General features: G+C 39.2%; 1 protein-coding gene across 2 annotated transcripts in view; it reads right to left on the bottom strand.

Moving 5' to 3' along the window:
• Positions 1–13422, bottom strand: part of CHD1 (chromodomain helicase DNA binding protein 1) — a 43630-nt gene that overhangs the window by 6953 nt on the left and 23255 nt on the right. For both annotated transcript variants that reach the window (XM_079995276.1, XM_079995275.1), the window contains exons 13-28: positions 12565–12654; positions 12106–12296; positions 10536–10724; positions 10213–10375; positions 9583–9735; positions 9404–9475; positions 8910–9059; positions 7401–7549; positions 6698–6794; positions 6518–6613; positions 5520–5696; positions 5218–5378; positions 4238–4279; positions 3309–3439; positions 1911–2049; positions 1086–1236 (exon numbers count right to left, since the gene is read on the bottom strand). In XM_079995276.1, the coding sequence (XP_079851402.1) occupies positions 1086–1236; positions 1911–2049; positions 3309–3439; positions 4238–4279; positions 5218–5378; positions 5520–5696; positions 6518–6613; positions 6698–6794; positions 7401–7549; positions 8910–9059; positions 9404–9475; positions 9583–9735; positions 10213–10375; positions 10536–10724; positions 12106–12296; positions 12565–12654 (2151 nt within the window). The remainder of the gene's footprint in view (positions 1–1085; positions 1237–1910; positions 2050–3308; positions 3440–4237; positions 4280–5217; positions 5379–5519; positions 5697–6517; positions 6614–6697; positions 6795–7400; positions 7550–8909; positions 9060–9403; positions 9476–9582; positions 9736–10212; positions 10376–10535; positions 10725–12105; positions 12297–12564; positions 12655–13422) is intronic.

Genomic DNA, 13422 nt, shown 5'->3' with positions numbered 1-13422 from the left:
CTTTTTTCCCAAGTACAGAGTGTTTTATCAGCTTGATGGATAAGAAAAGATTCACTAAACTGGGAAAAGTTGTCTGAATCTAGATTCTTTCAGCCCAACTTTCTTTTTCTTATCAAAAATGGAACACAAGAGTTATTAAAAGGCCTGGTTTTCACCTGATCCCTAAAGATATCTAATGAAGGCGCCAGGCAAGGCTCCCCAAGGAGAGCATTCCACAAACAGGGAGCCACCGCAGAAAAGGGCTGTTCTCATGTTGTCACCCTCTGCACCTCTCATGGAGGAGGCACACAAAGAACAGCCTCAGCTGATGATCGCAGGGAGAGTCAGTTCATATGGAGAGAGGGGGTTCTTGAGGTACTGCAGTCCCGAGCCATTTAAGACTTTATAGGTAAAAACCAGCACTGGAAGCTAATCGGCAGCCAGTGTAGTTGACCCAGGATCGTGGTAATATACCCAAAGTGTCTTGCCCTGGTGAGCAACCTGGCTGCCGAATTCTGCACAAGCTGAAGTTCCTGAACCATCTTCAGAGGCAGCCCCACATATAATGCATTGCAGTAATCTATTCTAGAAGTTACCAGAGCATCGATAACAGAAGGTAGGCTACCCCTGTCCAGATAGGGGTGCAGCTGGGCGACTAGCTGAAGAGATCACACGAGCCTCAAGCAACAGCAATGGATCCAGAATTACCCTCAAGCTACATACTCGCTCCTTCAGAGGGAGTGTAACCCCATCAAGAGCCGGCAACCTCCCATCCACCCTGTCTAAGGAACCGCCCAATAAGTGCCTCAGTCTTATCTAGACGGACCTTCAGTTTGTTGGCTCTCATCCTGTCCGTTAGAGAGGAAAGACAATAATAATTAACCAGTAACAAAGGAAGCCCTCTCTAAAAATTTTCCAGGGATACCATGGAAAAACTAAAAATATAACACTAAAGTGTGAATGCAGAATGTGAGAAATGAGATACAACAGTCTCATCTAAATGTCTCAAATCAGAATACAGTCCACTTGGCTACCACCGTAACCATTCAACCAGCAATTTTTGATCTCCTGAATAACATTATGTTCAGACAGACAGCAGGACTTACCTTGTGTGTCAAGTTGAGATCTGGGTCCATTTTGATCATTTCCCAACTACCATATCCATATTCATAGATGCCTATTAGAAGATTAGAGTCATCTTCCCTGCACCAGTCTATATCAAAATGAGCAGCCTTAGTGTGACAAGGAACGGTGTATCTAAATGAAAAACAGTAAGTTCACAAGCTATTTGTATTACCTCTACTGGCAGCTAGATACAATATAACCATTAAAAAAGGAAGCAGAAACAGAAGTTTCCTGGCACTCTTCCTCTAAAGAGTTCCCTCTCATTTTATGGTTCCCTCTCATTTTATTTTTACATCAGTGCTATGAGCAATAGTGACCCATGTGTGGGGCAAGCCATGGTGGCACCCTCTGGTACTGCTGCAAATTACCTGGAAGGGCTGGGGGGGAGGGGGAGGGAAGAAAGGTAGTGACAAAACTGTGAAGGCACACTGGTGAGAGTGCCATACTGACTCTGTTGGTCCATCTGCATAGCCTTGACCTCACCACGCCTCTGCCCAACCCCCTCCCAGGTAAGCTGCAACAATGCTGGTATCAGAAAGGGGGCTCTACCAAATAGGCCATGAGTTCCTGAACAGTCAGGCACTCTAACCACTATATGACACTTGCTCTGCTCTTCATAGGTCTCACTCCTCAGATCTGTGCATAAGAGTGGCTAGAACAGGAAAAAAAGCTAAATCAGCTGTGGCCAAAGCAGAGGGTGCTGTTATGTGAATGCAGATATTCAAACTCCTGAGCAATGATGTGGTCAGAACTCCCTAGCAACATACCTGCCCCCCCCCCAATCAAAATAAAACAATGTAACAAACCTCTTCCTTTCCTCTGGATCGGAAGGAATGGATTTATGCAACGGTTCCAACTCTTCTTCATGTGAGATGACTAGTTTTGCATTTACTTGCACTCCTGATATTCGGAACGTTGGGCCTTTAACTTTTCCAAGTCTGCCCCCTTTCAAGTAAGAATATAAAACAGGTAAATGTTAGATCAGTTTTATGCATCACTATTCCAAAATGTGAAGGAACAAGATGCCCTTTCAACATGAGGTCACTAGAAGGAAGAGGTAATCAATACAAATGTTTCAAGGACATGAACCAACAATGTGCCAGAAAGGAAAAAAAAAGCAACAAGGAGTGCTGCTGACATGGACTAACAGTTTCAGGTCAAGTGAAGAATATGGCCTCACTTATATCTCACACACCTACGTAAATGTTATCACAACATAACTTAATCCATTAATTGGTAACATCCAGCTTTTGTGCTTCAGCAAAATAGACACCCAGAGAAGTTTAAAAAACAAGTTACTGTCCTGAGGTTTATAATCTACACCAGAGGTTTTCAACCTTTTTGAGTCCACGGCTCCCTTGACCAGCTACATTCTTTCTGTGGCACCCCTGTGGGGCTCAGGAGCCCAGTTATGTTGCCCCTTGTCTGCAGAGCTGGCAGCCTCTCACCCTCCCTTGTGGAGCGTTCCCTCAGCCTCCTATCCCCTCTCCTTGGGGGACCACCGGGCAGCCGCTGCTGCAACTAATAGCTGTGCAAGCCTTTGGAAGGCAGAGATGCAAGAGGGCATCAGAGGAGGGAGGGAAGGAAGGAGGGACAGAGGCCAGTGTTGCCCGTGGCATCCCTGACTATCATTCAAGGTACCCCGTGGTGCCACAGCACACTGGTTGAAAACCACTGATCTAAACAGACACAACAGAAAATGAAAAAGGAACGGGGAGAGAGATTGGGGGGCGGGGAAGCAAGACCAGGCTCCAGTTTTTAAAGTGCTTATGAAAACAGGCTGATTTGGAAACAATTCAGGAACAGAAGGAGCTGGTCTCTAGGCAGTTAATGGAGGGCTCTGCATCCCATCTCCTGCTCTCTCCCTGCATGCATATGAAGAAGTGTGCATACACACAAAAGCTTATACCCAGAACAAACTTAGTTGGTCTCCCAGGTACTACTGGAAATTTTATTTATTTTATTTATTTGTACAGTTATGAGTATAGCTGCTTTGGAGCTAGGAAGAAGCACCAGAACAATCATGGGAACTACTGCCAATCCCATATCTCTGTTCAAAGGCTGTGTTTGTCCACTCAGGAACATGGCCAAGGAAGGCTGGGACTGCTTGTATGGGCAGAAAAAGAAGTGTCACAGGAGCTCACTTCTTTAGTTCTTGGCATGGGTTATAAGCAATCTCTGCCTCCACCCCCTGGAAGCTGTACCTGCTCTTTCTTGTCCAGATGAGATGTCCTTTAAAGCCTTGATACATCCATTATGTACCAGCTCTCCAAGCCGTCTGAGGTCTGTCTCAGATTTATCGACTAATTCAGCATCTCTTGCTATGGCATCTAACCTGCAACAGAGCAGAAGTATCATAGCTCTCGTATCAGTATGTGAGAAATGAAAAACAGGATATGCATTAATGCTAGATATTTATACAACCTTCTTAATGAGGAAATTCAAGACGTCAACCCTCTCCAATAGCCTCTTGTAGTAGCACTCCCTGGTCACAGCAGGCAATGGATGCATATTTTTTAAAAATACCTGTTCTACCCTAGCCTCCCCAGGTGCTCTAACAAGGCACACTTGTTATTTGGTCACTCAGCATACTGCACCGGCAAATTCCTTATCCATTGTTCTGGCAGCGGCAGATCTCTCCTCAGCAATGAGTAGATTCCTCCCACCCCAAGCTTCTAACACACACAGTGGGAGCCCACTGCTAATTTCAGAGAAAGAGGGTTTGATTATACATAGTCCCTTGCTAAGTGAGTAATGTAAATTAGCTTTAGGACAATTTTTCCTCTCTTTCTAAAACACACACCTGCTCTCTCTGTGTTAGAAAAGTATCACGTTAATGAACATCTCAGGTGTGAATTATGCTTCTGACTTTGCTTGCTGCCTCTTACATCTTCAAACCAAGAAATAGATTTCCTGATTTATCATTGAGGGCGAAGCAGAAAGAAGATGACTTGGTTTGAGGCAAGGCTTGCACTAAGCTATGTTTTGTTTGTTTGAACTGCACCACTCAGTTTACTGACTCCCCCCAAAATAGCAAAACCACCTTATCTGTGCTCCTTGAACATGCAAGGAGCAGTATTAATAATTATACTTTTCCATGAATTAATGGATTTTAATAGGTAGGCAAGCTTACCTTTCAAGAGGTCCCCCAAATTTCTTGTAACTCTTGATAAACCTTTTTTGTAAAAACAAAAAGCGGTATGTTAATTACGTGGTCCTTATATCCTATCTTTTTCAAGATAAACCAGTAAAATATGCATGCAAGAAAAATACACTACGTAAAGTTAAGAAGGGAAAATATTTGGTAACGTCAGTGAATAAAGACAATTTATAGAGGATATTCTACTGAAGTTAGCGTGCCCATAAAGAATCTATATGAGAGAATATAATGTGTAAATACAAAGCTAAGTTTCAAAATTCTTTTTTAAAAAATGTACTATCTTCCACAAATAATATTAAAAAGGTCTCGAGCCTATATGCATTTACTCAAATGTAGGTTCTACTGAGCTTTTTGTGGGGATGGGGGATTGAAACCAAAGTCACTTCAGAAACCGGTGTTTTAGTTTGTCAAAATATGGCAATGGAGAGTAAGAACCTTTTTAAATTATGAAAGTAACCAGATTCATGTTTACTACAGTAAAGTGTCTAATCTGTCAAAATAGATACTATTAAATATTTCCATACACTATCAGATGCCATGCAGAGAGAAAGAGATGCTGGATTACAACCTTCTCTATACTGAATTGCCATTATAGATTATATGAATATTAATTTATTTCTATCCAAAATCCATACTATTTGGCAATCCAAACAAAAGGAAATAATCTTATTTTCTTTCTAAAATAGCTTGTAGAATTTTAAATGGGGTGGGGAAGATGAAGGTACTGCGATATAAACCCAAAATTCTGTAAATGTAACCATTCTATTTGACTTTAAACAAATATGTACCCTCAATTTAATAGCTTCATGTAATGTGTGAAACAGTATTTATCAAAGTAATTGAAAAGGAAGTGTGATTTTTTAGACAGGTAACATACAAGCATTTCAAGCTTCCAATGGATAATTTTCCTATTACTTTCCCCTTATAGATCTTCCCCCTTCCCCATTTCTTACCGCCGAATCTCTGCATCACTAAATCCTTTAATGTTTTCCCGTGGAATAGTCCGTGGTCTTCCACGTTTTTTGGGTCGTTTTCTTTCCGAGATGGAGTCACTATCTGATCCAGAATACCTTCTGTTTCTACAACGTCTCCCTTCGCTTCCGTTGAAGCTGATCTGTATTTTTTTTTTAAAAAAAAACAGTGCAAAATTTAAGTGTTCCATTTCTGAAACTAAAGCAAATTTCAACATTTCAAGTACAATTTGTTCCAACACAAAACGCAATGGGAAGGAAAGCCTCTCAAAAGTAATCTTTACCTGTTTTGCACAGTTTCTCATTCTGGGTAACATATAAATTTCTTCCAGTTCCTTTTGCCTTTCCTCTTCTTCTAATCTTCTCCTATGGACCTCTGGAATGATTTCTTCCCAGTTCCTTGAATTTTGTTCAGGCTCCAGTTCAATGTCATCTTCATCCATATTGGAGAAATTTGCCACCTGTTAAAATGGTAGTTTTGATAAAAGTAATTACCAATGTGCACACGCACACACACACTCCAAATACAACAAACAGGGCTAACCTGAGCATCATGACTTCAATGGGTCAACTCTAAGCATGATTAATCCGGGATCCTATCCTTTGTGCACTCTTCCCCAAAGGTGTTTCGGTCATCTTTTCTGTTCGTCTGTGTTAGAGGCCCTAGCATAAAGTTACTGAAGGCTTGCTAACTTACAGACCAATCTTATGCATGCTAATGTGGAAATTAAGTTCTAGCAAGTCCAAATACTTACTCTCAAGTATGTTCACAGGATAGCAGCCACAGTGTCAGATGATTATATATTTATTTATACACACTATACCTCTCCAGAAACTCAAGGAAGTTTCTAACAACAGTAATCAGCTTTCCTCTTTTCTCTCTGGAGTACATACAGGTAGGACCATGCAGAGTTTGTCTGAGGCCCAGGGCAGGAGTCTTGCTAGAATAAAGTTATAAACTCGAACAAAAAATCAGCTGGTCCCTGGTGGGGGGCCCTTGCCAGCTTAGCTTTCTGAGGCAACTGCACCTGGCTACCACCTCCCCCTGCACGGATCTGCATACAGGGAAGAGGCACAAAAGTTCTTAGTGAGGTTAAAAAAAATATTAAACAAATCTCAACATTCAAGTGTTTAAAAAGGGACAGAGGTGACTACATTCTTCTAAACAGAAAAACTGTTTCCCGAGGAAAAACTTGGAGCTTTTAACAGAAAGCATTTCTAAAATGGAGTTGCTTTTAATAATTTTTGCTTAACATAATTATGGAATGAAAAAGTACAGTACCTTAAACTGGGAAAGCAATTCATCTCCGACACTTAATGGGCCAGTTTCATTTTCCCGTGTTTCAGCCCTCTTCAAGATTTCATCTATGTCCATTTCCTGAAAAAAATAAAATAAAATCTTACTGGTGGAATGTTGATTTGAATAGACCAAAAAAATCAAATGCTCGGATGTTAACCTTACTTGTGGCTCCTGTTCTTCACCTTCAAGTTCCTTAAAAAGTTCCTCAGCACCAAACTTTAAAATAGCTGACAGCTCCTCTTTGTTAAAAGGAGTAGAGCTAAAAATAAAGGGAACGTGTTACTCTTTTACTCAGCACAAGGCACAAAAATGTGTGTGTCTAAGATACTAGATTCCCACAGACAATGAGCTGACACATTCCATCAATAACATAAATTCAGAGTTTCTCCTAGAATTGTGTCTTGGTTCCTTAAGCTTCTTAGGTCACCGTAATCCACACCAATAGGGAAAACGTCAGGCAGAGGGATTCTCTTCCTTTGGTTACTGCCCTCCTTTCTTCAACCCTCCCATGTTTATCTTTCCATTATTATATTTTTCAGCAGTTCTGGGTCAATTCAGTTTGGCTCCTTCAGAACCGTTGCTCTAATAAGGGAGGAAGGAATCAGTCTGAAGCCATCTTCTATCATTTGAGAAGGGCAGAAAGGACTGCATGATGGGAAAGCAAGTGATATCTCAGGTGATGCCTATCTGTTAGCTTCAGGAGCCAGGAGATTTAGCCCTGACATCCTGAGAGAAAGAAGATGATTGGCAAGTTTTGTAACCTTGGACAAGTCAACATAACTCCCTTAACATTGTGAAGGATTATCTGCACATTTTTGGGAAGTTGTCTGTTAGATAGGCTTACAGTTCATCCCCAAAGGTATACCTAGAAGGTGCAGAACCTGTGTGCAGCACAGTCTTTCCTGTAGTGTCCATTCTCTGAATGACAAGGTGATCTAAAACCATTTTCTTCTTGGCTCTTTCCAGGATATCTTCCTCTACAGATCCTTTAGTGACTAGCCGATAAATGTTTACCTGTGAACAACCAAACAAAAAATAAAGATTTACGGGAGTCACTAAAGTAATAGGAAATAAAGTGAAGTTTTAGTCACAAATAAAACTCCCGAACGCCTTGGGAGTCGAACGTTCTGCCTCCCGAATGATCGAAAACCGGAAGTGAGTGTTCCAGTTTCCAAACGTTTTTTGGAAGCTGAATGTCCGGCGCAGCTTCCGCTATTGTTTCCAGCGCGCCTGTGCAATAGGAAACCAATTGGAAGCCACGCCTTGGTTTCCAAGCATTTCGGAAGTTGAATGGACTTCGGGAATGGATTCGGTTCGACTTCCAAGGTACGACTGTATATTAAATTTAAAATGGCATTCATATTTTTAACTCCTCTTAAATGTGTAATGTGCTTGGAGCAATTATGTGACAGTCTTTTAGAGGTATTTGAATGAACAGTATATTCCAACGAGACATGTTTCTATCTTCAGAGGCTGCAATTCTACAAGAAGAAACCATGCAAGCCCCCAGTTCTGCAGTGTGAATCCATTTCCGCTCTAACAACACCGGGTAGTGGCCCAGGAGAGGATATTCTCTGTGGCAGCCCCTAAGTTGTAGAATTCCCTCCCCACAGAGGTGTGTCTGGCACCTGTATATATTTTTAGGATCCACCTTATTTTTGTGATTCTAAGTTGTTATAACTAGTGTTCATATTGTGTTTTAGTGTTGTAATCTGCCCTGGCACCTTAGGGTGAAGGATGGGCAATAAATAAAATTTCATATATGTGTGCTGTTGCTGCTGTGAAACCCAAATCTAGTTTCCTATGGCCTTGCTATCAGCACTTTCCCCTTTTGTGAATCATCACTGTACAGATGCAAGGAGATGTCAGGCTGATCACAGTGGTGGAACATCTCCAGAATGCCATGGCTAGCCTGAAAGCTTTGTGCATAGTTTATGGGGAGCAGAGCTCCTCTGTCTCTGTGGAGATGGGAGCACATTCAGTTCACTGCTGGTGGACTGCAGCCAAGGTATACGAAGTGTACTTGCACTCTTTTAAATATACTCTATCATAAACATTTATATGCTAGTACTGTGTCTGTTGGAGTCAGGCTGCTAGTTTTGGGAACTGGGCACATTAAAGTTGTCTTTCTATTAAAAAGTTGAATTCTTTAGTTAATTGTAACACACACACACACCCCAACAAACAAACAACATATTGATAAAGACAAGTAAATGAACACATCCATAAAACATGACCCAGACATTCAAACTACGTCACTTGAGGGGTGGGGGGAATAAACACAGATAAACACACACATATATATGTAAACTGGATTTCATATAATTTGTTCCTGTCCCCAACCAAGTACCTAAATCAAACAAGACATATGTACCTGTTTCTTCTGCCCAATCCTATGAGCTCTAGCCTGTGCTTGCAGATCATTCTGAGGGTTCCAGTCAGAATCAAATATAACAACAGTATCTGCAGATGCCAAGTTTATGCCTAGACCTCCAGCTCTGGTAGACAGTAAAAAGCAGAAGTCCTGAAATTAAGAGAGACAGGAAGACTGAAACAAAAACTGTAAAAATATACTTAACAGGAGAGTTAACTGATACATTAAAATTGTTTTAAACTACTTAACAATGCAATCATTCTAAAACTGCCCAAAACTGTACCAAAACATTTGTCTCCAACACAAACAACGTTGTAAAATAAACTGCTAACCTTAAACAAAGTTCTACAGTTCCATTTTGTAACATAAAATCCTGGATTTCACTATGAAGGTTTTTGTTTATAAGATGGCAAATAATCTTTTCTGCTGCTAGAAACAAAACACATTCCTTAAAAGATAAAACAAAACACAAAACAGGCAAGTGAACACATTACCTCAGAACCTTCTGCATTAAAATGGTCCAGTGCTTGTTTCCTCAGTTCTCCTTTTATTGACCCATCTAGCCTCTGGAGAGAAAAAGACCAATTAGACTAACACTGCGCTAGTGTGTAAACAGCATGAGGCCAATAAACAAATGTGTGCACAGTGATATAATTTAATGGTAAGCTCTTACCTGAAAGGGAAACTGACGATATTTCAAATATTCAGCAAGGATGTCCAGCATCCGCACCATTTGAGAAAATATAAGCACTCTGCTGCCACGTTCTCGTAAGCGAATCAGCAGCTTGTCTAAAAGAATGAGCTTCCCACTACTCCGGATTAAATTCTTGAAAGAAAACACAAGACATAAAAAAATCAACGACTGCGTGGAAGATTATGTCTGTACATTAACATTAATGCATTTTGTGGGAACTACCAGAAACCAAAGGTAGAAACCACAAATCAAAAATTTAAGGAAGTCTGAATATGCCTAACACAATTACATCTATTCCTGTGCATAGAATTCTTAGATTTAAAAAGCTACACTACGCATTCAGAATATTGCTATGAAACAAGGTGAGGCAGTGGGAAAGCAGGGGGAACATTCTCAGCTGCAGCACCACGTTTGTGGAACTTCCTCCCCAGATATGTTTACTTGGTGGTGGTAATAATAATAATAATAATAATAATAATAATAGATATAATCATTCCTAGGGTATTTAATTAACATTTAAAAACCCAGTAATCTGATCATTGCATTTTAATTTTTTTTATATACAGAACAATATATGCAGAGCAGTTTTACAAAGACATGAAATTTTACCTGTAAGGCCTCCTGTTTAATATAGAATTCATTATCATCTGGTGGTTTAATGAGGTAGCAATGATTGCAACACTTTTTGAGCTCCATCATGACATTCAGAAAGCCTGAGGTACTGCCCTTTGAACCTTTACTTAAGGCTTTGTAATTCCTAGTTAAAATCCACCTGATATTTAAAAAAAAAGCGTATTGTCAGTAATGAAACTGGAAAACAGAAATTTTTTTAAAATGCTTGCAGGTAGACAGGCAAACTCTTTACTGTATGAAAGAAACCTGCTCACTTTTCACTGTGTAAATTATTTTGACAGCCACAATAAATTACTTACTTATAATATTGCTTTTGCAATGCACTCATCTCCATTCTTAAAATTTGTTCAACCTTGGCAGGAAGAGATTTTTCTACGTCCTTCTTAACTCTCCTTAGTAGAAATGGTTCGAGTTCTTTGTGAAGACTTGCGTAGCCAAATTCCCTTCCTTTCCCATGTTCCTCTTCAAAATCTTCCCAAGAAGAAAACCTTCAATATAAAATGTAACATTCTAAATTGTGGCAAAATTTCAATATAACCATTGTGGCAGATTTTCAAAATAAACATACATGCTATGCCAGTAGTCTTACTGTACAAGCATATAATCAGCCAAGTTATTAAGCCAATAGAAAATTTGAATTATGAAAAATAAATGACCCTTGTTGTTAAACGTTTCACTAAGTTCTATGCTACTTAGTTTTAAAGCAGCTTAAGCACTGTACACATTCCTATACACACTTACTTAGGAGTAAGTCCCACTTGAATTCAATGGGACTTACTTCCGAGTGACACGCCACAAAAAAAAAAAAAAGCTCTGCTAATTTATTCTCCCTTCTTTTCTGACAGTTCATCCCCATTTTAATTTCCTTCCACTTTGTTCATACTTGTCCATAAGAAAAATATGGGCAAGTAGCATATATTTAGGCTGCTGTCACTCTCTCAACATACTGAAGGAAAAGTAAAAGGTGAACAAACAAGACTTTATTGGGAGAGATATAAAAGATTCTACTGGCAGAGACCATACGGATAAAAAACAACCCACCCCTGTCTTCAAAGGGTTCTCCAATAATCCCCAGCAAGATTCCTAGTACAGCCATGATGCTCAGGTTTCTATCTTAATAAAAATCTGTATAGTCGTTAGTAGAAGTGAACAAATAATCTGAGTCTTTTCAGCAGCTTTCTGTAGTTACACAAATTTACAAACTGCTAATGTAAGCACCCTTTAAAATTAAACTGGTCTAAGTGATTCTATTTAATTTATTTAAATAAATTAAACAAACTCTGTTGAGAGTTTTTTTTATTTGCTATATTCGTTTTCTGTATTATTAAAATAATCATTTCTATCATTTTAATTTTAACTTCCTGTTTCTTATTATTTTGCTTTGCTACCCTAAAAACAAATCTATGTTGAAGACGTATGGTTTACATAAACAAATAAAAGTAGCCAGTATATCAGAAGACCATTATTTACCTCTATTGCGAGACTATACTGAAAATATACAAAACAAAGGATTGTTAACTAAATTCTACTCAGAGTAGACCCACTGAAATTAGTATACATAAATTAATAGCAGAACTTAGCTGGACACAAGCCAGAGCAGCTAAAATAAATAGGTGACCAGTGATGGCTGTCATCATTATGTTCTGCCTGTAAGCTTCCCAGAGGCATTGGACTTTTTGTTTTGTTTTAACATGGTTCCAGTGTCACTTAAAGCCAACTAACAACATAAACAAATAAACTCTCCAGACATTCTGCACCAAAACAAAGCAATAGACAAACCAGCAAAGCTGCAGTCCCTACCATTTTTCAAGGAGTGCTAATTAAATAATTCTACTAACTGTACATGGCTAGTATAGTAAGTTTACCTACTTATCTGGCATGATGAAGTGAAGCAAGGACCAGAGCTCTTTCAGGGAGTTTTGCAGAGGTGTTCCTGTGATAAGGAGGCGATGATTGGACTTGAAGTCTATTAACGTCTTGTACAGGAGGGAATCATCATTTTTTAATCGATGGGCTTCATCTACTCCTATAAATGCCCAGTTCAGACCACCAAGGAATGACTGTTTAAATAAAATAAAAATGAGTGACTTTTTGTTTCAGAGATTAAGCATTTAAAATGGCAATTTAAGTGATGCTGTAGAAAAATGAACAACTAATCTATTAAAAACTTTCTACCTCCTTCCATAAAATTGAAAACGACTGCCTTTTTCAGTAATAAAATTCACAAGTCACTTCTTCTATTGAACCTAAGATCTGTTGACAGGCAAGACTAGTTCCTTCAGTATTCTGCATTCATTTTGAGAAGTGAGTGGTGGTCAAATTACTTGCCTTATCCTTCAGTAAAATTTCGTAAGTTGTCAGAAGGATGTTAAATTTCAATCTTTTGGTCTGCAGATGCATCCATTCATGTGTTCTTATCTGCAGACAAAGTTGGTGAGAAATTAGGTTATGAAATATTTCTGTAAATTCTGATATTTAATGCTGTTAGCTTCTAAACATTACCTTACACACAAGCTAAGTGCTCATAAATATGAAAGTGAGTAAGAATTAGAATTAGGATTAGAATAGCTACCCATTGAGAAAGGAGCTAGTGCTGCACAACCAATGCAATATATTTCTGCACCAGCGCAGCTTAACCTGTTTCTTTGTAACTGTCTTGCAACTGTTCCTTTGCAGCTTTGTTACAAAACAAGAGAAACTGATCCAACTTTGAGTGTAAACCACACATGCAGTACACAACACAAGCAATTACCTTCCTCATTCTGGTCCTTCTAAAGAGCCTTTATGGAAGAAAGATCCATTACACTGCAATAATGATGTAACCAGAGGCAGAAGCCAGGGAACTAGCTTTTATTTACAAACACATTTCACAAAAGAAAATGCATATTTTGTCTTTTTATTTATTTGTAAATCTCTATTTCCCTTGAGGAACAAGGTTAACAGCCCAGACTGTGGCAAAGTCATTCCCTCTGGGATGAGAGGAAGCAAGATTAAGATTGATGAGGGAAGGGCTTTCTCTTAAATCCACTGAATGAAAAGTCATTTATTAACTTATCAGCCTAACCTTTTCAACAAGGTTGTTGTGAAGATAAAATTGGAATGGGGACCAGAATCAAGTAGGTTGGTGTTATTAAAATGCTGCATTATATCTATTTATCAACAGATATTTTATATCTATGTATCTCT

This window comes from Podarcis cretensis, assembly GCF_951804945.1.
Source record: "Podarcis cretensis genome assembly, chromosome: 11".
Lineage (NCBI taxonomy): Eukaryota > Metazoa > Chordata > Lepidosauria > Squamata > Lacertidae > Podarcis > Podarcis cretensis.
The sequence above is the reverse complement of the archived record's forward strand: the minus strand, read 5'-3'. Positions and strand labels throughout refer to the sequence as shown.